Below are 24,323 nucleotides of genomic sequence, written 5' to 3'. Positions count from 1 at the left end.
CTGCACACCTATTTACTGAACTCTACATTCAGGCTTTGGTTTCATTCTCTGCTATTTAATATAGCCATTAAAGTGCTGTTTGCTTCTAAATAGCATGCTGACTCGGAATGAATACGTAGGATCCAACGTAAAGGGGGAGTCAGAAGCAAGTGACGTAACTAGCTGTTGATTGCCTGCTATTAATTTCAAATATAAATAAATGCAAAAACACTACACAAATAAATCATTATTATTATCACCATGTATGTTCAAACCAATACACTCTTACTGTCTTCCCTATTACCTGTTGAGGTTACCTAAGTTGACCTTACGGCGCATGTATTTTCCCCCCACATCAGTGAAGAGGCTGGCTTTGCAAAACAGCACCTAAAGATATTAATGCGCACCTTTCATAACCCTCCCTCATTCATTTGATATTTTTTTTTCTCTGAAGGCTGGTTTTCCACATAACCTCCATCCAAACTCCCCAAATCTTTGTCATTTCTTTGCAGCCTGTCTTAGTGGGGAGGATTGATGGATTTGAATCGCGTGTGAAAGCCTCACCACCGGGATTTTAAGGAATTTGCCTGTGGTGTTAAAGGAAGGAGCAGTAAAAAAGAAACTGACAGAGCTCTACCTACCGACTGATGCAAGAGAAGCCAACAACACTAAGACTTAACCAGATATCCCAGGCACTATGAAACGTCCTTAAGAGAGGGAAGTGCCAAGAATTACTTTTCCAGCCCCCCAAAGACAAAGCATTTAAGGCAACTGCTCTCTGTTAGAATTAAAGACCCCTTTTTTTTGGCTGTTTTTGAGGTGGTGGGGCTTTTTTTTCTTCATGCGAGAGCAATGAGTTCCTACTTTGTCAATCCTCTGTTTTCCAAGTACAAAAGCGGTGAGTCCTTGGAACCAACATATTACGACTGCAGATTCCCACAAAGTGTAGGCAGGAGCCACGCGTTGATGTACGGTCCGAGCAGCACAGGTCCCAGCTTCCAACACCCTTCCCACCACGTCCAGGAGTTCTTTCATCACGGATCCTCCAGCATTTCCAGCTCAGGCTACCAGCAAAATCCCTGCACCCTGACGTGCCATGGAGACGCTTCTAAATTCTATAGCTATGAAGCCCTACCAAGGCAAACCATCTATGGTGCTCAGCAAGAGGCGAACGTGGTGCAGTACCCAGAATGTAAATCGTCTTCGAGCAGTAACAGTAGCGAGGGACAAGGCCTTCTAAATCAAAATTCGTCTCCCAGCCTCATGTTTCCTTGGATGAGACCTCACGGTTAGGATAATCTCTGTTGTTTCTGTGTTTGTCTTTGTTGTTGGTCATCCTTAAACTGAATTGCTTTATATGCCTCTCTTTTGTTTCTGTTACTGTATCCTGCAAGGGGGGGAAGAAAAGAGAGGGATATGTTTTCTTTAAGAGATCCAGAATTTACAAAATAAAAAGAGAATTAATCTTACTGCTGTCTTTAGTTAATTAAAGAGGAAAGGAGTGAGGGAAGGATTTCCTGTAAAACCTTTTTAAAAGCCACAATAAAGTAAAAGTTATTTTTATGGCTTGCCCCGAGGAAACCTCTAAGAATACAGCCCATACCAGGTTTTATTTTCCTCCCTGCATGATGATAGTGTAGCTCATGTTTGAAATGTCATTTTAATTGATTTTTTTTAATTATTTCTGGAGAAAGGATCTAGATGTTAAAATAAACATAGCAATCTATTAATTCTGTGAATGCAATGTTATCCTTGAGGTCTTAAAAAAGTAAGGGATAACAGTGAATTTTTAATGAAAAGTACACACACCTTATTACACAGAAACACAAACACACACACACACACACACACACACGTGTGTGTAATAAGATAGTCTACAATTTTAAGTTATTCTGTATGAGATAAAGCTATTTTATCTTCCACCCTTCCCCCAAACAGGAAATAATTTAACCCTTCAGAACTTTTTCTGCAAAAGTTCTCAGAAATCAGAACGCTTAACCTATCCCAGCTTTGAAAGCCCCCAACGAAAATTAGTTTAGAAAATGTTCTAATTGATCACATTGGTATTGGTATTGTAGACTACTGGGTAGTGGATATCATACTTGGAGATATTATTTAAATGGACTAACATAGAAGTTTTAAAAACAGTTGTTTTAGAATATTTTCATATCGTGGAACGAAAATAAAACACAAATAATAAATAAAAAACGTGACTATAAAACATTCCATTTGTATGTTATTTTAAAATATGTAATAATTTGAAGTTTTCCTCAGACCAAAATACAATTAAGAGACTTAAATTGAAAAAGCATCACAGAGTGTGGAGACCCCAACATTAGAACGACAGGGAGAATTGTCGTTGGCTTTTGTCTTTTCCCTCTGAAAATGTTGATTAAAAAAAGTATTCTGGCCATATCAGCAGCCCAGAATACAGATCAAGGCAGGACTAGCATACATTAACTGAGAAAAGGAACCTATATTCCCGCAGGATAAGATAGATACCAGAAAGATATAATCACAGGAAATACGCGAAATGCCCTTTAAATGTGCAGCTGTTAAAGTCTGTTTTTTTCCCCTGTGGTCTTTAGCAAAAGAAAGGGGTTTCCTTTGTTTGGCGGATAGACAGCTGAAAGGGTTAAGAGGACTCAGACGATTGCAAAAGAAATAGATTTAAAATGCAACAGCGACGAAAAAGCAAGAAGAATGAAAGGAAAGCAAATAGCAAAAAAAAAAAAAAAAAATTATGTTTGTGTTGTAGCTCCAGGAAGACGCAGTGGAAGGCAGACCTACAGCCGGTATCAGACTTTGGAACTGGAAAAGGAATTCCTCTTCAACCCTTATCTAACACGGAAGCGTCGAATTGAAGTCTCGCACGCCCTCGGACTCAGTGAAAGGCAGGTCAAGATTTGGTTCCAGAACAGGAGAATGAAGTGGAAAAAAGAAAACAACAAAGATAAATTACCCGGAACCCGAGACGAAGAGAAAACCGAGGAAGATGGGAACGAGGAGGAGGAAAAAGAAGAGGAGGAAAAAGAAGATAGCAAGGAATGAGAAAAAGGAAAAAAAAAAGTCTCCCTTTCAGGTTTTCTCCTCCACCTCCTTGCAGTCCCGGTTTATGGCAGATGATAAAGCAGGGATGTTTACGACGGTAATTTGCCTTTATAGAGTAAAGAATGGAGAAAGTTACACAACAGTTACTACCTGTCTCTCAGCTGTAACCCCCTTTCTATTGTCATAGGACTTCCCCTGCATTTTTTTTCTTTTTTTTTTTAGCGGGGTGGAAAATGCATCAGTTCTGTGTATGTGTGTGTCCTCGAAAATGCTAAGACAACTGATTCAACCTAGTTAAAGAGCAAAATTTACAGTATTAATGTGCTAAGCATATTTACTGGGGAAAAAAACAATTAAAAAAAAACCCCTGATAGTTTAAGGGCAGAATTTCTTTACTCAAAAGTGCACTCAGATGTATTGTTTTGGTTTTGTTTAATTTAGTAGGGTTGTTCTCAAGCTTCCCCGTTAAAAGTCTTCTGTGATGAGGGGATTATGTTTACAGTAAATTATTTTTATCTACTACTTATCTATTTTCTTCTGCCAGTATGTTTGGTAAACAACATCCTTAAGCATATTATATATATATATATATATATATATATATATATATATATATATATATATATATATATATATATATATATATATATATATATACATACATACACACACACACACACACACACACACACACATACATACATACATACATACATACATACTGTCAAGTTTGACTTACTGCAAAGGAAGGGAACTTTTTTGAAAACTAAATGGTGCACAGATCTGCTATCATAAACTCTTTGAAATTTATGTCATATGGCAGGCTAAACCATTTTGGCCTGTAGTTCTCAATTTTATGTTACCTGCATTCTGTGTGCTGTTTCTTTAAGAGTTTATTAGTGAAGGTAAGATCACTCAGAATTGGTCATGTATACTGCCTAGCGGGGATCCTGCAATAATAATCATTAGAACAAAAATATTTAAAATATAATACATACACCAAGTTAATACCAACCAGGGACTTTCACTGTCCTAAACTGTACTTACAGTTATTTAAAGAATAGCTGGTACTGCCCAGAGACAAAGCTACTGAGTAGCAAAAAGGATATTTGCAATTAACTTTGTCACTACCTATAAAGAAGTCATGCTTGTAAAGTATTTGTAAAATTGTTTAATTGTTGTTTGCTGTTGCTTTTCTTATTTGTTTGTTTGTTTTTTTATCATTTCCTTCAGATTCCCAACAACTGAAACTGCCTATTTGAACGCACAGTCTTGTGGGTTATTTTATATATATATATTTTTACATTTGTGCTTTAAAAGTAGCTTAGGACTAAATTGCACTGAATGTATAGTTATATTATTGTCTTGACTTGTTAATGCAACATGCTCGAGAGAAAACAAAATAAAAATAAATCCTCACTAGCTTTTTTTTGTTTTGTTTATCTTTATTTCCTGTGTGTTCAAAACCTATGAATGCAGTAGCTGTTGCCTGGAAACAGTTTCTGGAGACAGTGAATTTGTACTCTATGTATGAGACATGAATAATAATAATAATAATGACTGAAAAGCCACTGTGTCAGTTGCTCTGTATCTCTTAATAGACATCTTAGAGTCAAGTAGAACCCTGCCATAATAAAATCATCGGCCATAGTCATAGCAGCCAACTTGTGTGTGTGTGTGGGTGTGGGGGGGGGGTGCTAAATGGAAATTTGCTTTCCCTGGACACAGTCAATTAGTTTGTTCAATATTAGGGGTACAAGCACCCACAGCACCCCCTGGTTCCTATGGCCATAGTTGAAAACAACTAGCCATTATCCAGTTAGGATCAAATGACATCCTGAGCTGAGGAAGGAGGTTTTGTCCTCCAGAAACTAGTAAAAAATAAAATGTATTAGATTAGTCCAATAAAAGGTATCACCTTATTGTCCATTTCTTATGTTTATTTATTAACATGATAGTTCTACCAAGGATTAACTATTACTTTTGCCAGTGTTTACAAATACCGAGCAAACTGTTGGGTACAAGAAAATTGCAATTATCTCATTATAGTAACTATTCATAGATACTGCTATTTTCAGGTTTCCAGTACCATTCTTGGTTTAGTAGACTGCAAGTTTGCAGGGGTATTGTATCTTAACCTATGTTGGAATAGACTGTGTCAAAACTCACTCCACATATTCCACATAAAATACATACAAGCATACTTGTATACATACAAGTAACATCAAAGAACAGATTCTTTTGTTTGTGAAATGGACTAAGTATGGTGGGTGTGGCTTGCTGATGGGGGATGGGGGATCTATATCTCAGGGTGGGAGGGCACTACCCAGATTTCTAACTTCCCCAGATAATTCAATAAAATAATAGCACATGAAATGCCCTTTGCTAGAAATAAGAAGTTAAAAAAAAATACTAGCAAAATAGACAAGTGAACCAGTGTATCCGGCCTTCATATGTAGACTAGCCATTGTTTGAGTGACTTGGAGACTGAAATGGCTCTGTGTACAAAAAAAACCTGCTGAATACATATTAGAAGATAGTTTATTGTCTCTCACATTTTAAACCATCAAAGAAATCCCACCATAAGAAAGTCAGACAAGCATATTTGATAAAAATTGAGGTCCCCATGAAATTTAAGATTTCTAATAGCACATTTATTGAGTCTATTTTTGGAACAGGTTTTCAATCCATGAGAGAGAGAGAGAGAGAGAGAGAGAGAGAGAGAGAATATAAACTGGTTATATTTCTTTTTCATAATCTCCATGCTGAAATATTAATATTATAAATAGGATTCTCTCTACTGGATAGAAGGGTCTACTGATCTATAATGTACCTCTGTTTTCTTACTTCTTTAAGGGTCTTAGTCCATATCTTTGGAAAACTTGACTGAAAAAGAAAGGATTATTTAAACTGACAATAAAAAAAATATAGGCTTGCTGACCTAACTGTGGCATCATAAAATAAACTATTTTATATCAACGCTCCAGCCACCTAAATAGTAAAGCATTTAAACGCACTTCTGTGTTTAACTCTTAATCGATTTCTCCGAGATAATATTAACCGTAAAATATTTAATAATTTTGAAAATGTTTAAGGTATGACTATTACTCAAATGGTCCCTTTTGCAAAGACTTTTTCCTCAGTTTTGAGAACGTAGAAACCACGCTAAATTTATTTGCTAACATTCATTGGTTTTACATTGGTATTATTACAGATTTTATTTAAAATAGTTTTACAAATGATTCATTATACTTGAGATATTATTTTCACTTGGTTTTCTTTATCCGCTGTCAAAAAGTGAAAACCTTTCTAAAAATAAAACATTCACTAAAAAGTATCTTTAAACCAGGAAAAATAAAAACACGACAGTGAGTCAATGAAGCTTTTAGTAGCATCATTTCCTCGGTGTCTGGTAAATGTGATTAACTGGAATTATTTAGACATCCTAAGGTTTACAAAGCCTTTAGAGATCCAACGTTTGCTTTTGAAAGATTTGAAAATGGTAAGAAGTTCACATCTGCTAAGTAAGAAGAAAATAATGTCTTCCATCTTAGTTTAAATGTTGTATCAATGGCCCTCTAAAGGATACTGTAGACCCTTTCTTCTAAGAGTTGTTCCCACTTTTTGTTCGGGACTTATATCTTGGAACAGGAGAGCCCCTGCAAAGATTGTAAAACGTGGACATGAGGAAAGAATTGAATGCTAAACTTGAAGACCACACTTCTTTATCAAGGGGTGTTGTAACAATGTATTAATAAAACCTTACATAACGTAAGTTCAATCTATATTTAAAGCTACCTTAAAACTACACGTCGTCCTCCGTAGGTTTTTGTTTTGTTTTGTTTGTTTACGGATGTGTACTGTGTTTGTTTGAATATGTAGTACTTTAGATAGATATAGATATGTAACAGCGACTATTGTACATATAAATAATTCAAGGAAAGAACAAAATGACTTTATAAGGACAGTTAAACTTTAATATGGTAATAATTGCTTAAATGGGATCATTGCCACGTCTAAGCTTGAATATGCTAGTTTCCATACTCTTTGTAACTAATTATATTTCTTCCAGATTCCATCAATGCAAAACATTTTTTTAAAAGACCTATCGTAAATGGAAAAGCTGATCCTATGCTTAATTCTAAATTTTACTGGTTTTAGTTTTGTGGTAGCAGCAAATCGGAAATTGTACTTAATTTAAACTAAAAATGGCTTAGATTAAAAAAAAAAAACCTCGAAAATTAAATGGGCCTAAACGAGAAAAACGACTTAATGTGGATCATTAGATATATATCTTTATTGGTGTACCTTTAAGCAAATATGTATAGGAAGGGGACAAGGAAAATGGAACACTGAAAAGAAGTGGAGAACAAACTTTTCACAATGTAAAAAAATTAAATCAGTATTACGCTTTAAGCGTTTAAGCGCCATTTTTTTTAGTGCATTGCGCTTTCTGTTTTAGGACCTCCTTCAGGAAGTGTATCAGTCCATAACCACCAAATGGTGGATTCCCTTTTCTCACAGTTCTATTAGTCATTATATTGTGCTAGTCAAATACTTCGTACACAATAAAGATATTCCAATTTAGATTGCGAGGAAATAAGACATTTCAGAGAGAATATTTAGGACAAGACATAAAATATCAGAGTAAAAATGGACTCGTAATAGGAACTAACAGGACAGGTTTTTCTCGTTCCAGAAAATCGTACGAGACGAAATTCTAAGCTCAGTTTATGGATTCTGCCCTTTGTGTGGCTCTCTGGCATAAAGAAACATTTCTATTGTGTATGGCAAAGCTGTTCGGTGCAGCAGTTTCCTCCTCCTAACCTTTAACTACCTGTTATAAAGTTTATTGGTGGATTGTAAAAAGTATATAGTAGATTTCTCTTACATCCGGTTGTATTACAACATTTTTATTGTTTAGCGAGAGAAAAGGAGAGGAAGACATCTCAGTGCATGGTAGAGTAAAACCAAAGTTTCTAATGTTTTCTAGTAACTAAATCATATGTGTAAGGAAAGAATACTAAGAGAAAAAGAAAAGTAAAAAGGAAGAGGAAAGGAAAGGGCTGGAATGATTATAAATAGCAAAAGAAGGAAAAAATGAGGAAAATGGAACGCAAACAAAAAAAATAAGTAACAGAAAATGAAAGAAATCATAATATAATTCCTAACAAAAAAATAAAATAAAGGATTTCACATTCGTGATAGTGGGGCCAGTGTACTTAAAAAAATATACCCATACAGAAAGTCAAATTCTCAATAACTCTGGATTTATCAAATTATTTCCAGGAAGAAGACGGATATATCTAACAGATGTTACATATAGAAATATCCATTTTTATACCTATTTGAAAGTTTGAGAATTGGGCGTTGTTTATCTGAATGTCACAGGAAATTGGAATCAATGCCACGACGTTAGCAATATACCTTTAAAAGAGGAATACATGGAAAATGATTCTCTATTAGGGCAAAACCAAACATTCACCATAGTAGAAAAATGACCCCATTACCTTAAATTCCTACAGATCCAATGGTACTATTTTGTTCTTTCTCTAGTTCCGTCCTAATAATTAAAATATTGGGGCAATTGTCATTCCGCTTCACCTTTAATTGATCTTATTGTAAAAGGGTAGAAATAACCTTCGTTTCAGTATTTATAAGAACACTGTGGAAAATTGGGAAGTAAGAGTGAATTAGAATATCGGTTTTAATTCTGAATATTTTTGATAAAACAGAAAAAAGATTACTGGGTAAATTTTCATGGTGAGATTTACCCAAAGTTTGCATGTTTGCTTTATCATAGCACATTTACAATTTCATGTCTTAAAAATGTGTTTAAATTGTATTTTTCAATGCTAATATGTAGAAATTGAGAAAATGTTGCTTATTAATTAGTTTAGTTTTCTGTTCTGCATATTTTCTATTAATGCCTGTTCTACAAATTTTCAGCCAATGGGCAATGATCTATTTTATCATTTTTAATTTAATTTGTGCCTGGTATATTTTGAAATCCACTTTGCCCTCACACCTTTTCCCCATCACTAAATTATTATTTGACCCAGCTGAGTTGAGTCCTGGAATAATTAGCCTCTCAAATTGCCAAGCAGCAAACCCATGTCACCACGAATAAAATCAAAAGTCTCTACAATTCTCATCGGGCAGATAAAGGAAGAAAAATTAAGGTTTTCTCTCCTCGAAGTGTTTTAGTCAGGGGAATCCTGAGATTTAATTTGTTTGGCTTTCAAAGAGTGGAGGTGAAAACAACAAAAAAAATAAAATTGTATAAATATGGCGTCTGGTAAGAACATTTGCACACGCCACAAAAAAGCAACGCATTCCTGGTTGTTTGCAGAAAATTTACAGCTGAGTAATAAAAGTTTACGACTAAAACACAAGTTGGATTGGCCACAGGAAGTCATGTGGACTCCATCCATGAACGTGAACTTTTTATTGTGATTTCACTTATGACTGTTTCTCAGTGCTCCTTCCTTTAACACTTCATCCAGTGCCTTTGAATGAGGGTTGATCGTATCTTTTATTTTATTTTAATTATTTTAAAATACAAGATTTCTTTCTTTTTTTTCCCCTTTATGGAACATTTGATTGCTTAGAGGCATTTTTGAAATAAAGAGTTTACGGCGTATTCTTGCCACCTCCCCCTTCTCCACCCCTAGGGGCAAAAAAAAAAAAAAAAAAAACAACCAAAAAACCCCCAATACATTTCATTTCGAGAAATGAAGGAGCATTAGGGGTAAGGCTTCCTAAGTGCAGTTTACTAGTTTTTTTTTTTTTTTTTCCATTTTGCCTCCCCCAAATACCCCTGTTCGTCCAGCACGGGAATATTGTATTTTGCTCGTTGGTTCGGTTTTTTTTTCTCCTTTTCAATGTCTCTGTGGAGCTCAAGAGAGCGTCATTGGAACAGAGAGAGGGAGAGGCAGAAAGGAGAGAGAGAGAGAAAGAGAGAGAGAAAGAGAGAGAGAGAGAGGCAACGTTGGTAAGTGTTCCCTTATTGGCTAAAATGTCTAACTAATGATCCATAGCAATGGGTGGTAAAGGATAATGATACATTGCTTTCTAAGCAAGAGAGGAACGTGCGTGAAGCTCCACTGTGAGAGAATATAGACTGAAACGGCATAAATGTAGTTAATTGTGAGAAAAAGAGGGGTTTTGCTGGTCGTGATGTCACAGAGGATTCTTGGGCGCTCTGGAGTATTGGGGAAGAGAGAGAGAGAGAGAGAGAGAGAGAGAGAGAGAGAGAGAGAGAGAGCGCTTGTTGTAATCTGGGTGCATTACAATGCCGAACTGTTCAAGTCATTTCTATTGTCTTAAAATTCTAAAATCAGGTACCGGGTTGCATATCCATATCTCTCAATCTAGATAGATAGACCTTGTAAGGGGGAATGGCACAAAACAGTTTGCATTTTGTAACCGTTTTTAATTATTATTATTATTATTTATTTATTATAAAGCGCTACAGACAGTGGATGTTTGCTACACATGCGCAGCTCAGGTACCTTTGCACCCAGGAAGCAATATGACACTAAAATGAGTCTCGGGGCTTTGTTTATTATTATTTATTTCCTTCTTTCTTTCCCGCATTGACTTACACTCAGAAGTTTGCAAAGTGTAAAAATATGAGATTCACAGGAATAAAAACCACTCAATAGCTGGATATAGGATGGGACGAGGAAGGGGTTGAATTTTCTTTTGGGGGGGGGGGCGGAGTGAGGGAGTGTAATAGGACTTGTCTTGTTGGTCTTAATTTCTGATTCGCAACAAAATGTTTATCCCCTGACTCGAGTCCTGTAACTCCTCCTTTTCCCACCACAAACACAGTTTTCCTGGTGTGTGTGTTAAGTACGTGTTTTGTAATGTCTATGAAAGGAATCGTACTGCTGTATAAAATGCTGGAATGCATTCCTACGGGGCATTATTTTCTATACTTCTCTTTGATGGTTTTAATATTCCACTTTTTGAAACTTGAAAGGATTCATTAATTTATATACCTTTGGCTCATTGTGCCAGGAGGACTTGAGGCGTATTAAAACAAGGGAAAACCCTTCATTTAGTAAGGTCAATCAATCAAGGTACCAACATTTTAAAAGAATAATTTTAAAAGATGAGTTTAACAACATGCATGTTATCATAATATTATTTAGAGCAAAACCCTGAAAATCTCTACGATAGCCATGACTCCCTTTGTTTTCACATTATTGATGAATTTGCCAAAGGGGGGTGGGGGGGGGGGAGAGGATGTCATATGAAATTCTAGGCAGGATTTAATGTTATAAAATGAGATTAAGCACTATATTCACCAGAGTAGTACACAAACAGAAGGAGATACTTAAAGTGTTTACCAGGAGGAGGAGTGGTAGGGCCTCCTCATTGATTACTGTCTGTTTTGAAATCAATGGTACGTTTTCCAATATTAAAGCAATATGCTCGGTATGAATCTTTTAAAAGACTCCCTTTTCTTGGATAACTCGGGTGATACGGCCATGTCTGACTTTAGCCAGTAATTCCACGCCCACGTAGTCTGATTTCTTTTTCTACTACCATGGACTGTGCAGGCTCCAATATGCTTTAGAGTATTGCTAAGTCTCTTAAAAGAAATCGAATTTTCATGTGTCTCCATAAACACCAATATTCCAAGCAAGATCAGAGCTCATTAGCATTTATTACATTAATGTCCTTGCCACCAAATTCCCAAACATCAGCTTTTCTTTCACACAAGCATTACAAATATATATATATATATATATATATATATATATGTGGCATTTTAAAGGTTTCTGTTTCTAGTACAGAAAATAGATGAATCTGGATGTGAATGTGTGTGCCCGCTCATACAAATCACAGAGAGAGAGAGAGAGAGAGAGAGAGAGAGAAACGTGCTAGCTAGGTTCAGTTTATTATTGAAAACGTTCTGCAGGATTTTCATTCCCAGTAAAATCAGCCCTACCAGATCATCCATAGAAAACCTTTTTTTCCCCTCCAATATATCGATTTTCGTTTGCGGCTGACTGTCTTCAGCCAAATACCTGTGGAGAAGAGAAACATTCTACAATCCCAATGCAATCATGATTTATATATTCTCTGAGTATTACAAATAAAAGTCCCGGAAAAATGAATTACTGTAGCTTTAACCCAAGCTTTAGTGTGTGTTGGAGTGCATGGGGGAAGCTAATAAAATGGTTCATGATATCTACTTGTGCCTTGCGATACACGGTTTCAAGCAGATTATAGATAGACAGTCCCTTTACATAAAATATACTAGATCAAGGACATGTTATACAATTGATGCTTTATTGTTTTTGACATATAATCTTGAATCTAGCAAATTGAAATTAAAAATAAAGGATTGAACAAAAAGGGTTAAAACACTGGAGGTCCTGTAAGGTTATTTTACTGTACAGCTCATGGTTGCTATTACATAATAGGCTTTTATTTCGCATGCTCAATCCCATGATACATTTATCAGTCTGATTATCGGATAACCAGTTATTCCTTCAATGTCTGCCTGGCGTATTTATCTATCACTATCGATATTGACAGATTTATTCTGAGTCCTATAAATATAGATGAGTTACATATGTCATAATGCTCCTGATAGTAAATAGCAGGAACGAAGTTTAGTTTTTTTTTTTTTTTTTAATTCTAACATTTCTAAGGGTAACTACCATCCTTTCCTAAAACGACTCTGCCATCAGTTTTATACACTTTTGTATTTAGGGGGACATGTTTATATAGTAGAAGTCTGACAACTGGCTTGCACATATACAGGGTAAGATAGATTGTCAGTATAAAACTATATATCAAGAAGTGCCTACCGATAGATGCATTCCATTAAAGGATCATTCTTATATAAATTATTATACCTGTTTCTGTAAGAAGAGTACACTTGTCTATATATCTAATTACATAATTTAAAAAAATTACGGTCCATTCAAATGTTTCTTTCCATTCTTTGTCTATAGTTAAACTCCCTCCCCCCCCCCCCCCCAATAGCCTGCAAAGGAAGAAGCCATTAAATGTGTATTCAGACAGACAAAGTAGAAACTTTGGTCCAGGTCTCTGTATCTACTGTATGTTGTGGATAGGACATCTTTGGTAAAATAAATAAATAATAAAAATCTTATTTCTATTTGCAAATTTCCCAAGATATAAGTAGAGTACAATAAACAATATCCACCAGACAATGTCTCTACATGATCAATAACAAGCTGAAGTCATCTATCTATCTATCTATCTATCTATCTATCTATCTATCTATCTATCTATCTATCTATCTATCTATCTATCTATCTATGTAGTGGGATTTCTTAACTTCCTTTATGAAGAAATTCACCCAAGTAAACCATAGTTTGAAAGGAATATTCACAACAATATTCTTTTGTTCTGAATATTTATATCTAGGCATACTTTATGGATTACCAATGAAATGTATACTAATTTATTTTTTTTTAATTTGAAATTATCAATTATAGTTAAGGAAAGAGTCAGTTGCTCCTTTTTCTTTCTTTTACTCATTATAGAAAACCTATATAGATAGGAAAATCTTATTTCTAACACCACCTAAATTTTAATTGGAGTTCAGACAAACAGAAACCAGGCTCCTGCACTTAAACAACTCATAAGAATTCTCTCAATATTTGACTAGCAATAAAGACGTTTCTAATGAACAGACAGGATACAACTGACAATTAGTATTTAGAGAGGAAGAATTTGATGCTTTTGTCATCTATTTTCAGATGGAAATTGTGGACCAAGCACAAAATACTTTTTCCACTAGTATGTGTGCAAGGCCCCAACTGTTCATTATTGAATAAACTCCTTTACACTTTGCAAAAGTGTAAAAGTAGTGTAGAACACTGTAGCTAAGTCTTGTACATTCACAGGGTATTGTAGACAGTCACCAGTAGGCCTGCCAAAGGAGGATGACATTTAGGAAATGAAATATGGACTTCAATGCATTAAAAAAAAAAAAAGGTGACTTCCTGATTTGAGATCTTAAATAGTCCATAGAAAGGTTTATATGCCAGCATTCTATTTATACACCTCAATTAGTCAACCACATACAGTAAATAAGCCCAAAATAATAGATATACATATAACTACATAAATAGAAGAAGAAGAATACACTGAGAGAGAGAGAGAGAGAGCGAGAGAGAGAGAGAGAGAGAGAGAGAGAGAGAGAGAGAGAGAGAGAGAGAGAGAGAGAGAGAGAGAGAGAGAGAGCCCAGGCACCTGTGTCTGTAAACCAAACAATCATTCCCCCTTTTTTACTGGTACATAAGTTTATGTTAGAGACAAAGGGTCTTCTAGGTCAGATCTCCCCCCCCCCCCACACACACACACACACACCATACACATAAAATCTGCAGGTTCTATTTGAGCAATGTCATGGGAAATATGTATTAACCGTTTGCTAGAGCTGTGTGGGTTGCCACACCACTTGTTTACTTGTTTGTATACTGCCACCAAGTGACAGAAAGTGGCCAAGCCAGTCAAGTCCTCTGCCGTAATGGGGGTATATTTTCTGCTGAATAGAAAATGGCTCTTGGATTATCAGTTGTTCTTATGGTCTTTTTATACATAAACTTACTATATCTCGAAAATATTTGGTAAAAGAAGGGATGGGTGATCGGAAAGAGCAGCAGACCCAATGGCAGGGATTGCCTTCCGTCCTCTCCCTTACAAAGAAGAGGAAACATGATTATATCGTGGTTCTAGAATTCAAGAAAAATATGTTACGCTCCATTTTAAAGCCTGGCCGGCCAACTCTCCCAGTATGTTTGGCTAAAATTCAGCCCTAGCAAAAGAATGACTGCTTAAAAAAAAAAATAATAATAATAATAATAATAAAAAAAGAACAGGGGGATGTTGCTCTGAATTTATTATTTTGAGACCAGACCCGGAGACCCACTTTTTGTAGGCGTAGAAATTCTTTGGCTCAAATAAAATCCCAACATTCAAACAGGATTTCTGCTTAGGCCTAGCTCTGTTTGGGTGTGAGAGATCTGCTTTAGATTTATATCGTGTTTGTGATAAATCTTTATTGCAACTTAAATATTAAACAACAGCTTTCAGGACTGTAAACATACAATACAAAGCAATAGTCGCTCAGTTGGAAGGGCCAATTTTTCACCGTGGGATTATCTTCTTCACTTTTAGTAACACGTTGAATGAATTGTATTAAGAGCCTATTATGGAGTTTTGAACACTCAGCCAGCATTTATAGTGTTTAAAGCTATGAATCATTCCACGTGGCATAATAGTATGAGGTTAGAAATTTAGCAAATCTGAACGTTGCATTTATCCAATGAAGGAAAGAAAATGATTGGAAGAAAATAATAGTGCATTGATAGTACTATTATGGATATATTATTATTATAATGTTATTATGGAAACAAGATGAAGCGAACTGAAACATAATACATTCAGATAATAAATTCAAACCTTCTTTACAGTTTAAAATATTTTATTCTGATTATATTAATCAGATGGGATTTCTGGCTCACACACTGAAATAATTCACCAGTAATACAAGTATCTATGGCTCGTTTCTTTCCTTGTATGTGCTGAACAAACATGCATGTCATATGTCTATGCACACACATGCCCATGTCTCTGTACACATGCACACACACAATTAATGCACAGTTACTACATATGTAGTCATATAATATATAAAAACTATCCGATATTCTGAACTTTTCTGTAGGTATATTTATAGCATTTGAATGTCTTTATAGCTATGTAATTATACAGCGCTAAAGCTTTCTATATTTACATATAATATGAAAACATATTGTATAGCATATGTAAAAGGTGTGGGTTATAGCTTAGCATCCATAAATATAGTTTGTACTGGGACGTTTAAAATATAAATATGACATTAATACAGACTAATTTACATACATATATTAAATTATGTTGGTTAATTCAACAATGGATAAAATGAATCATTTATCTTTATAATTTGAAATTTTTAGTGGTTTTCGCCATAAAATTCATGTCCTTGTCACGTTAACATTTTAACACATTCATTTATTCTATTCTATTACACGTTTGGCTCGGCATGCATTGAAATGCACTAAGCAAAAAGTGAATGCAACTACATTTTTTAAAAATGATCATTATTCTTAATTCTGTTAAGCTAAAATATATTTTCTCCCATCCAGTGCAGTTAAGATCGAAAAAAAATGCTGTTTGGAGAAACTACAAGAGGGAAACATTTAGTAAAAACTTGCGATAGACTCCATTAGGGTGTTTTCCCCTTTCCCTTCATCTATGGATCTGGAAATAAAAGAAAAACAATAATATGTTAGAAATGAAAGCTTTGGAATAATGTTACATAATTCCTTAATTGATAATTCTAAAGTTGTAGAAAAAAATAATAATAATAATAAAATGCATTGTCACAAAGGACATCCGTCCCAGCAGAAAGGCATAATCCAACTAAATAAAATAACATAAGTCACCACATTAGAAACAGTACAAGTGAATTTATAACACCAGTGAATGTATTTAAACCCTATCAGTTAGGTCTTAAATAACCTCTTAAACAGTATCAGAAAAATGAAGACAAATGCTGTACACAGATCTTATATAAAAATAAAGGTTAATAAATAAAAAACAAAAGAAAAAAAAAAGAGAAAATAGATAGTACCTTTTACTTGGACTAACAGTACATTTCTTATCTAGTTCTTGTGAGTCAGACTCCTTAAATTCAGAACAGAATGATCCAAAAGTGTAACATTAGAAAATATAAGCGAATCATGTAAAGTATTCCAATGACATAGCAACCACACCACTTGATCACAGATCTTACAGACTAGATAGATAGATATTTAGAAATTAGATGGAGCAAAATCACATTTAATGATTGCAACCCTTCCCATATCTAAAAGTTCTTCTATTATTCCGTATCCTGAAAGCACTGTGCATTTTGAATAAAGGCTGTTGTTATATGAAGATTTTCTACTACCACCAGGCACTATTATATTAGAAAGTAATTTGACTGTTATGATTGAAAGGTAACTCTTGGCAGGCCTCCGCCATTTTTAGATATATTTAAACGACTTGGTTGGGGGGTTTATTTTGTCTGAAAAATTTCACACATATTTAATACATAGTTAGTAAAATGTTGCCAATGTAGTAAAATCATCAAGACTGAGACAAACCACTGAGTAACAGCCATTTTACATCCTCTCACAACTTGTAAACCTTTCTAGTTGTCCTTTACAAGACTGTTTTTTTTTTAGTTAACAAAACATGGATTTATAGAGCAATATATGTTGTATCCTGTACAGGTGGTTCTTAATACTTCAGTCACTTTGAACTAAAGTTATATATTTTTCTGTCTAGCCATAGTTTTATGCAATTTTAAAATTACTACTTATCTTCACCAGTTTCGCCCTAAACTCGAAATATCCTTGGAATGCTTAGGTTTATATTTTTAAAATACAGTATCCTACCTTCACATATCTAGCATATTCAGGCAAGTCTTATTTATGTATTCATTCATTCATGGGTTACCTTAAGTTATTGGTTTGCATAAAATTCGCAGAAAGCGTATACCAGCCAAACGCTAGAACTTTAGTCACCAAACCATGAATCCTTGATCTCTACCACCTCAACAACAATTAAAGAGAGCGCGAAAATATTGGTCAGTGCTAGAGTTCCTTAAGGCAACTTAGTCATAAATAAATGCGAGCTGGAAACTCACAAGAGCAATAAATTACAAATGTGCACACTGAGAAAGGTTAAAAGCTGATATATAAAGGTCGCGTTTAAAATCTGTTTACTTACAACACAATTAATATATGTAGATGTGTAAATCTGTGTGTGTGTGTGTGTGTTTATACATACATACATACATATTTTTACCCAGGTGCACATATCTTTTATCAATGATGAATTTATTTCTTTTTACTATATACTATACACTTGCGCCTATGTAGTGCTTCAACAGTAGGGAAACTGTAATCCCCAAATTATCACCACAAGACCTCCATATTACACTAAATTAGTGCCGGAAGACATCTCAGAGTATCCAAGCCTGAAGCAGCTTTACAATTATTTGTTATTTAGTCAATAAAATTGCCACTTCTCCATTTGAGTTCTTGCCTTTAAAAAAAATGTTTGCAGTTTAAACCATGCATATATGCAAGTGATTGTGTCACTCTAGACCTGCGTATAAAATTGCACCACGCATATGCTCACTTAACTAAGCTCCAGAAGACCGTTCAAAATATCGCCTAGGTTTCTCCATGGAAAATATGTGCACGGTGAAGTAAACTAATACTTTGATAGAAACGTTAAACATTTCGCAATATATGTGGTAACAATTTTTATCAGAAGAGATTATGATCTGGTTTTGTCCCTCCTTCTCATTTCAGTATTTTATCTGTGACCAATAATCACTCCCATTCTTGGTAAAACAAAAGCAAAAGCCAGACTTCAAACGCTAGACTCTGTATTAAATAACTCTCCCACTTCCAGCCCCACCCCCGCCACAGTGGTATTTTGATTTTGAAGGGCGGGCAGGTTTGGTTAACAAAAAAAGTCTACTTTTTTTTTCTTTCTCATAGTTGAAGATGGTATAGGAAACTGGAAGTTTTTCAGACTAACTTTTCATATTCTATCACCTCATCAATCATCTGATTACAAATTGAGAGAAAACAAAAAGTTCCGGTGAAGTTTGGATGCTTGTATATAGTCTCTCTAAAACATACTGGAAAAAATGGCTGTCGTTGATAGATAAAGAGCTGTAAGCAGGTCTTATGGAAGTATGCAGTAATCAAGCCCGCGGTTTTTCTGTGTTCAAAGACTTACGTTTTATTTTCGTTTAAGTGAAATACTTCCGCTCCCGGAAGAACAACCTCTGGAAACGTTGTTCTAATTCCTCCTCCTCCTCTGCTCCAGTCAGAAGAAAGGCGCATTTAAAGAACACATGCAAGTATGGATGTAAACTCCTTTGCATCCAGAGCTTACTGAAAAATGCTCTGTCTTTCTGTGGCATTATCCCACATAGCCCGGTCTGTATTGTCTCAATGCATTTCTTTTAGTGTTTGATTTCGAGTTCCTGCTGCAACTCTTTTCACGATCACCATTTCAATCCACAAGATTTTCAGAAATAATAGTATTTAACTTTCTCTCACTATGGAGTCCCACTGCGATCACACAGGCCTCCCTTATCACACCGTTCCAAAATAAACCACCTTATATTTTTTGAAATATAAAAAGAAGAAAAATATATATCTGACAAATGGAATTATAATATAATCATTATAAAAGACGAGATGATCCCTTTCCCCATAAAGCAACAACATGTGAATAAAGAAAGGTCCAGTTTATTCCTATTTTCTATTTCCAATTACTCTAAGCAATAAGAGATAAGGAATGATAAAAGTTAAAAAAAAAAAAAAAGAAGCTCAGGAGAAAGGAGAAAAATCTCCCTTAGATACAGGTTTTCTAGTCAGGTAATTTGTCGCATATCGAAAGAATTTAATGCTCAGAATGAGAAATCATTCTAGTATTTATTACCATGCCTTGTGGGTAGGTTTTCCAGTAGAGTAATACCTATATTGCCCATATATGTACGTGCATTCCTCTAACACACACACACACACACACACACACACACACACACACGCAGCTACATACATGCTCATGTATGGAGTACAAATGGTTTCTAGCTCCAGTTCTAACTCCATTATACTAACGTGTCAATTATTTCTTTATATCCCAGGTCTGCCAGATTGTTGGACAGATCATATGCAATATAAAACCATACTAAAGTTTCCTTTTGGAAAAAGTCAGTCAGTCTACCTTACACTGGTATCATTTTTCTTTTCTTTTCTTTTCTTTTTTTTTTTTTTTTTGTCGTGGGAGACTGATTTAAATGGTAAGTCACTGTATGTAAGTAATCTTTAGGTACATATATGTTCTTATTATGTATTGTGCTGTTTGGCATTTTCAACTATGCCAAACTGCCTGCTTTGGTTTGAAACTTTATTTTTCTGCCCAGTGGCACTCCAGGAAGCCTTAAATGTTACAGAAGAGGAAAAAACGAGCTTTCCCTCTGGTTGCGTGCTCTTTTATGACTTTATTACCACCATTGATTACTTTGCTTTGTTACACACAGCAAAACGATCGTAAAACCTTTCGGCGACCGGCTTCCTGTTATACAGCCTGGAAAAAATATTGCTTTTCTTTCCTTCTTCTTCTTTTTTTTAAGTTTGTCAAATAAAAAGCTTTTAGGAAAGCATTACCATAAAGAAAGTATAGAGTGATATGGAACAAAAAAAAATTATGTATTCCAGGTATTTGTCTAATATGGAATGTTCTAACTGCTAAATACCTTTTATTTAAATAGTTCAGCAGGTCACTGTATGCGAAATAACACTTAAAACAAAATGTCACCAAAATAATTCGAGAATCACATAGATAATACGGTATACATGCATATCAAATGGTCAACAAAATAATTTGTCTATTTTTTTTCTTATTCAGACGGAGAATATTATTTTATATATTTTTTTTTATTTTATGAGATCTACCTACCTTAAAGAAATAACATCTCATATATATAGCATCGATCTTAATATTTTCCAATATTGATTCACTGTGATCCAAATGATTCTTCTCTTTGACTATAAACGCACATACATCGGCTCAAGAACAACCACAAATCACGAATAAAGCAACAAAAGAGGGGGGGGGGGGGGATGTTCATTTAAACGTGTCAGTGTGAAGAAAGGTCACTTCTTGTTAAGGTGGCAGGTAAAGATGGCAAATATACAGAAACACCCTAAAAAAGAACATGGAAGGAACACTTTTGCTGATTTGGCAAAAATATATGTTTTGTTTTTCTTTTGATCATACAGTGATCCAAACCCAGTGAATAATAATGCATTTTATCAAAATATGTTTTTTCTACTCACCGGTGGTCATGTTTGTTCTGTTTTTAGGTGCTATTTAAGAAAGACAATGATTATTTTCCCGGAGGAGTATTTACTGTTTTTATCTTGTACAAAACGCATAACTTTGTGAAAATAAGAACCATATTATACAGATACCAATTTCAGAACAATATGGAATTATATAGAGAACCTAGTCATTAAAACGCACTCGCCAGTGTTAAATTGTTGTTGTTGTTGTTTTTTTAAAGTGAAATTAATTAGAAAATCGCGAATTGAAGTCTAGTTGTCCTGGATTTATGAAGTTTCCCCTCCCCAACCACAGCCAAATAGGTTCGTCTCTCTCACTCTCACTCTCCTTCGTCGCAAACCAACCTTATATTTAGAATTTCAAGTATTACTTACAATGTATACTTAGTTTCAACTAGGGAATCAACACAAGCAAAACCAATTTTTCCCTTTCTTGACATCTAGCTTCCTATTGGCTCCAAGCAGGTCAGGTGACTTTGTCATTTTGTCTGTCCTGGAGTGGAGCCGTCCCTATAACAATCTAGTTCAGACTACAAACTGGAGACAGAAATAAATATTAAAGAAATCATACAAGCAGGTATAGGGGGGCAGATATGAATTCTTATTTCGCCAACCCCTCCTTATCGTGCCACTTAACCAGTGGCCAGGAAGTCCTTCCGAATGTGGCTCTGAATTCAACTGCCTATGACCCTGTAAGGCATTTTTCCACCTATGGAGCAGCTGTGGCTCAAAATCGGATTTATTCTGCGTCTTTTTATTCACCGCAAGACAATGTTGTGTTTAGCTCCAGCCGGGGACCATATGAATATGGATCTAATGCTTTTTACCAGGAAAAAGACATGTTAGCTAGCTGCAGGCAAAATTCTATGGGACACAACACACAGACTTCAATTGCACAGGAATTTACCAGTGACCAAAGCAGGGGCACTTCTCAAGAACAGAAAACCAGTATTCAGATCTATCCGTGGATGCAACGCATGAATTCTCACAGTGGTAAGTTTTACAGCTCGGAGATATAAATTAAATAAACTGAACCAGCTTTACGATCAGCTCCCCAGCAGAACAGACTCAAGCACTTTTTATGGCCCCATAAAAGCAATAAAGTAGCTCTTTCACAGTTGTGGGCATAGAGGCCTTTTGTTTGTTAAACTGTTGCAAGCAAATATGACTTGTGATATCCTTTCTAATTTGAAAGACTTTGGGAGTAAAAAATATCTCATAAAAACAACTGTCATCTTTTTTTTTGTTGTTGTTGTTTGTATGGAGGGAGTTTTTTTTTTCTTTCTTGGAGTCATGTTACAAACTACGATTTTTTTTTTTTTTTTGCCAAAGAGGCGGAAAAGGAAAAACACAAACAACAGCCCGTAGCACATATTTAGAAACTGAATTTACAAAACTCCATCACTGATACCAAAATTAAAGTGATCACTTATTTTAACCTGCCTCTTATTCCAAGTAATTAAAAAGATTGAAAAAAAAACTAATTAGTTTTTTTTAAAGCTTGGAATAATTGAAACCATAGCCATTAAAAGCTTGCAACAGGAAACAACTGCATTTTTATTTCTTATCTTCTAGACTGAATCTTTTAAAATCTGGGTGTAAAAATAGTGAAAGGAGTGAATAAAAATTACATTGCAGATGGGGCTTTAGGGAAGGTATGTTTTCGAATGGAAGATGGTAGTGAAATGTAGACAAAGTGGTGAGAACAAAGGGCAAGTTTTCACTAATTACTATCAGTCTGTTTTCTGATTGTTTAGGGGTTGGTTATGGAACTGATCGGAGAAGAGGGCGCCAGATCTATTCTCGCTACCAGACCCTGGAGCTGGAGAAGGAATTCCACTTCAATCGCTATCTGACACGACGTAGGAGGATTGAAATTGCCAATGCACTTTGTCTAACTGAGCGCCAGATCAAAATCTGGTTCCAGAACAGGAGGATGAAATGGAAAAAGGAGAGCAATCTGACCTCCACCCTATCTGGAGGCAGTGAGGCCGTGGCAGACAGCTTAGCAGGAGGAAAAGAAGAGAAAGCAGAAGAGACAGAGGAAGAGAAGCAAAAAGAGTGAAAAAGTGGCGGATCCAGGGCAGCTCATTCCCCCTTCACCCACCTCCAAGCTATATTTATCATTGGCACAATATGGTTGGGTTCCATTAAGGCAACCAAATGTGGATATTAAAGGACAGGGAAAAAAATCTCCTATCCATGCTATCTTTTGAGATCTTTATTTGATCAAGCCTTCCACCTTTTTTTTGGGGGGGGGGGGGGGCGCTGCATTTTATCTTATTAAGCTAACTTTGAAAAAAAAGGTACTGGACTGTGATTAAAGCAACACAATTTCCTCGTTAAAATAATGCTTGCAAAATGACAGGAAATCCATGGTACATAGTGTATGCCTGAACCTCCGGATAAACTTTCTTTGGGTAGTTATTACCCAAGCTACATGCTGCCTCATAATTTTCCCATCTCTTCCCCACCTTTTCACAAAACATGTGCCCATTTAATCATATTCAAAGACAAGCATCATTGTATTTAAAAAATACGTGGGACATCATCGTGCTTATTAAAAGCAAACTGTGATCGTTTTTAGCCGTGTTTGTGATAACTGTATTTATTTTTTTTTATGTTTAGCGCTGTAACGTTGAACAATATGAATAAGTAAATGAAATTCCATAGCAGTAGAAAAAATTGTGTTCTACTTTCTTATGTATAAAGGTCACATCCATAAAAGGATACACTGTTGAGTATTTAATAAAATTGATATTATTTTTAAAGGTTACTGAATTATTATTATTATTATTATTACTATTATTATTATTTAGCAGTTCAAATAGTTCATGCTGTTTGGGAGTTTCCATCATTGTGTCTCCTAGCAAATGTAGCCCTTTCATTGAAAAAATATGAGACAATTACCTCTTTTCTTTATGCCTAATATTATTTTCACTTATTTGCAAACTAATTAGGCGTTACAAGATATCTGTACTATTTACTTTTTCCCCCCCATTAGAATAATCATTTCCTAGGGTTCTACTGCTGTTAGAGCTCATATGCAATGAAAAATGTACAGTACTGCTTAAACAAAACAATCAACGATTATATTGAAAAACCAAATTGATCAGATCTTAAATAATCAAAGGATGTTTCAACTTTGGGCAACCAAAATATTAACAGAACGACCACCAGCGATAATATCAGACCACATAACATATAGCGGTGATGGTAGAATTTCATTATACAATAGGACAGAATATATGTTTCACAATATTTTTGTGCTTCTGCATGAAAAATGAAATCTTTTTTTTTCTTAAGACAAATCCTGTATAGTTTAATATTTAAATA

General features: G+C 35.1%; 2 protein-coding genes across 2 annotated transcripts; both read left to right on the top strand.

Annotated features, from left to right (window-relative positions):
* The first annotated feature begins 322 nt into the window (after window positions 1-322).
* HOXC8 (homeobox C8) lies at window positions 323-3,629 on the top strand. The gene is made up of 2 exons (XM_030198340.1): window positions 323-1,267; window positions 2,738-3,629. The coding sequence occupies exons 1-2, from the start codon at window positions 832-834 to the stop codon at window positions 3,028-3,030; spliced, it is 729 nt and encodes a 242-aa protein (XP_030054200.1). The 5' UTR covers window positions 323-831; the 3' UTR covers window positions 3,031-3,629.
* A 17,361-nt stretch (window positions 3,630-20,990) lies between these two features.
* HOXC6 (homeobox C6) lies at window positions 20,991-23,747 on the top strand. The gene is made up of 2 exons (XM_030198338.1): window positions 20,991-21,980; window positions 22,745-23,747. The coding sequence occupies exons 1-2, from the start codon at window positions 21,581-21,583 to the stop codon at window positions 23,050-23,052; spliced, it is 708 nt and encodes a 235-aa protein (XP_030054198.1). The 5' UTR covers window positions 20,991-21,580; the 3' UTR covers window positions 23,053-23,747.
* Window positions 23,748-24,323: the final 576 nt, after the last annotated feature.

The sequence above is a fragment of the Microcaecilia unicolor genome, chromosome 3 (genome assembly GCF_901765095.1).
Source record: "Microcaecilia unicolor chromosome 3, aMicUni1.1, whole genome shotgun sequence".
Taxonomy (NCBI): Eukaryota; Metazoa; Chordata; class Amphibia; order Gymnophiona; family Siphonopidae; genus Microcaecilia; species Microcaecilia unicolor.
Note: the sequence above shows the minus strand (reverse complement) of the source record. Positions and strands in the feature narration are given on the sequence as shown.

What these genes read in the sequence shown, in the direction of transcription:
- HOXC8 (XM_030198340.1), top strand. Translation starts at nt 832, where the DNA reads ATGAGTTCCTACTTTGTCAATCCTCTGTTTTCCAAGTACAAAAGCGGT. An exon ending in TCCTTGGATGAGACCTCACG is followed by an intron (nt 1,268 to 2,737) that starts GTTAGGATAATC and finishes TTTGTGTTGTAG; the next exon opens with CTCCAGGAAGACGCAGTGGA.
- HOXC6 (XM_030198338.1), top strand. Translation starts at nt 21,581, where the DNA reads ATGAATTCTTATTTCGCCAACCCCTCCTTATCGTGCCACTTAACCAGT. An exon ending in ACGCATGAATTCTCACAGTG is followed by an intron (nt 21,981 to 22,744) that starts GTAAGTTTTACA and finishes CTGATTGTTTAG; the next exon opens with GGGTTGGTTATGGAACTGAT.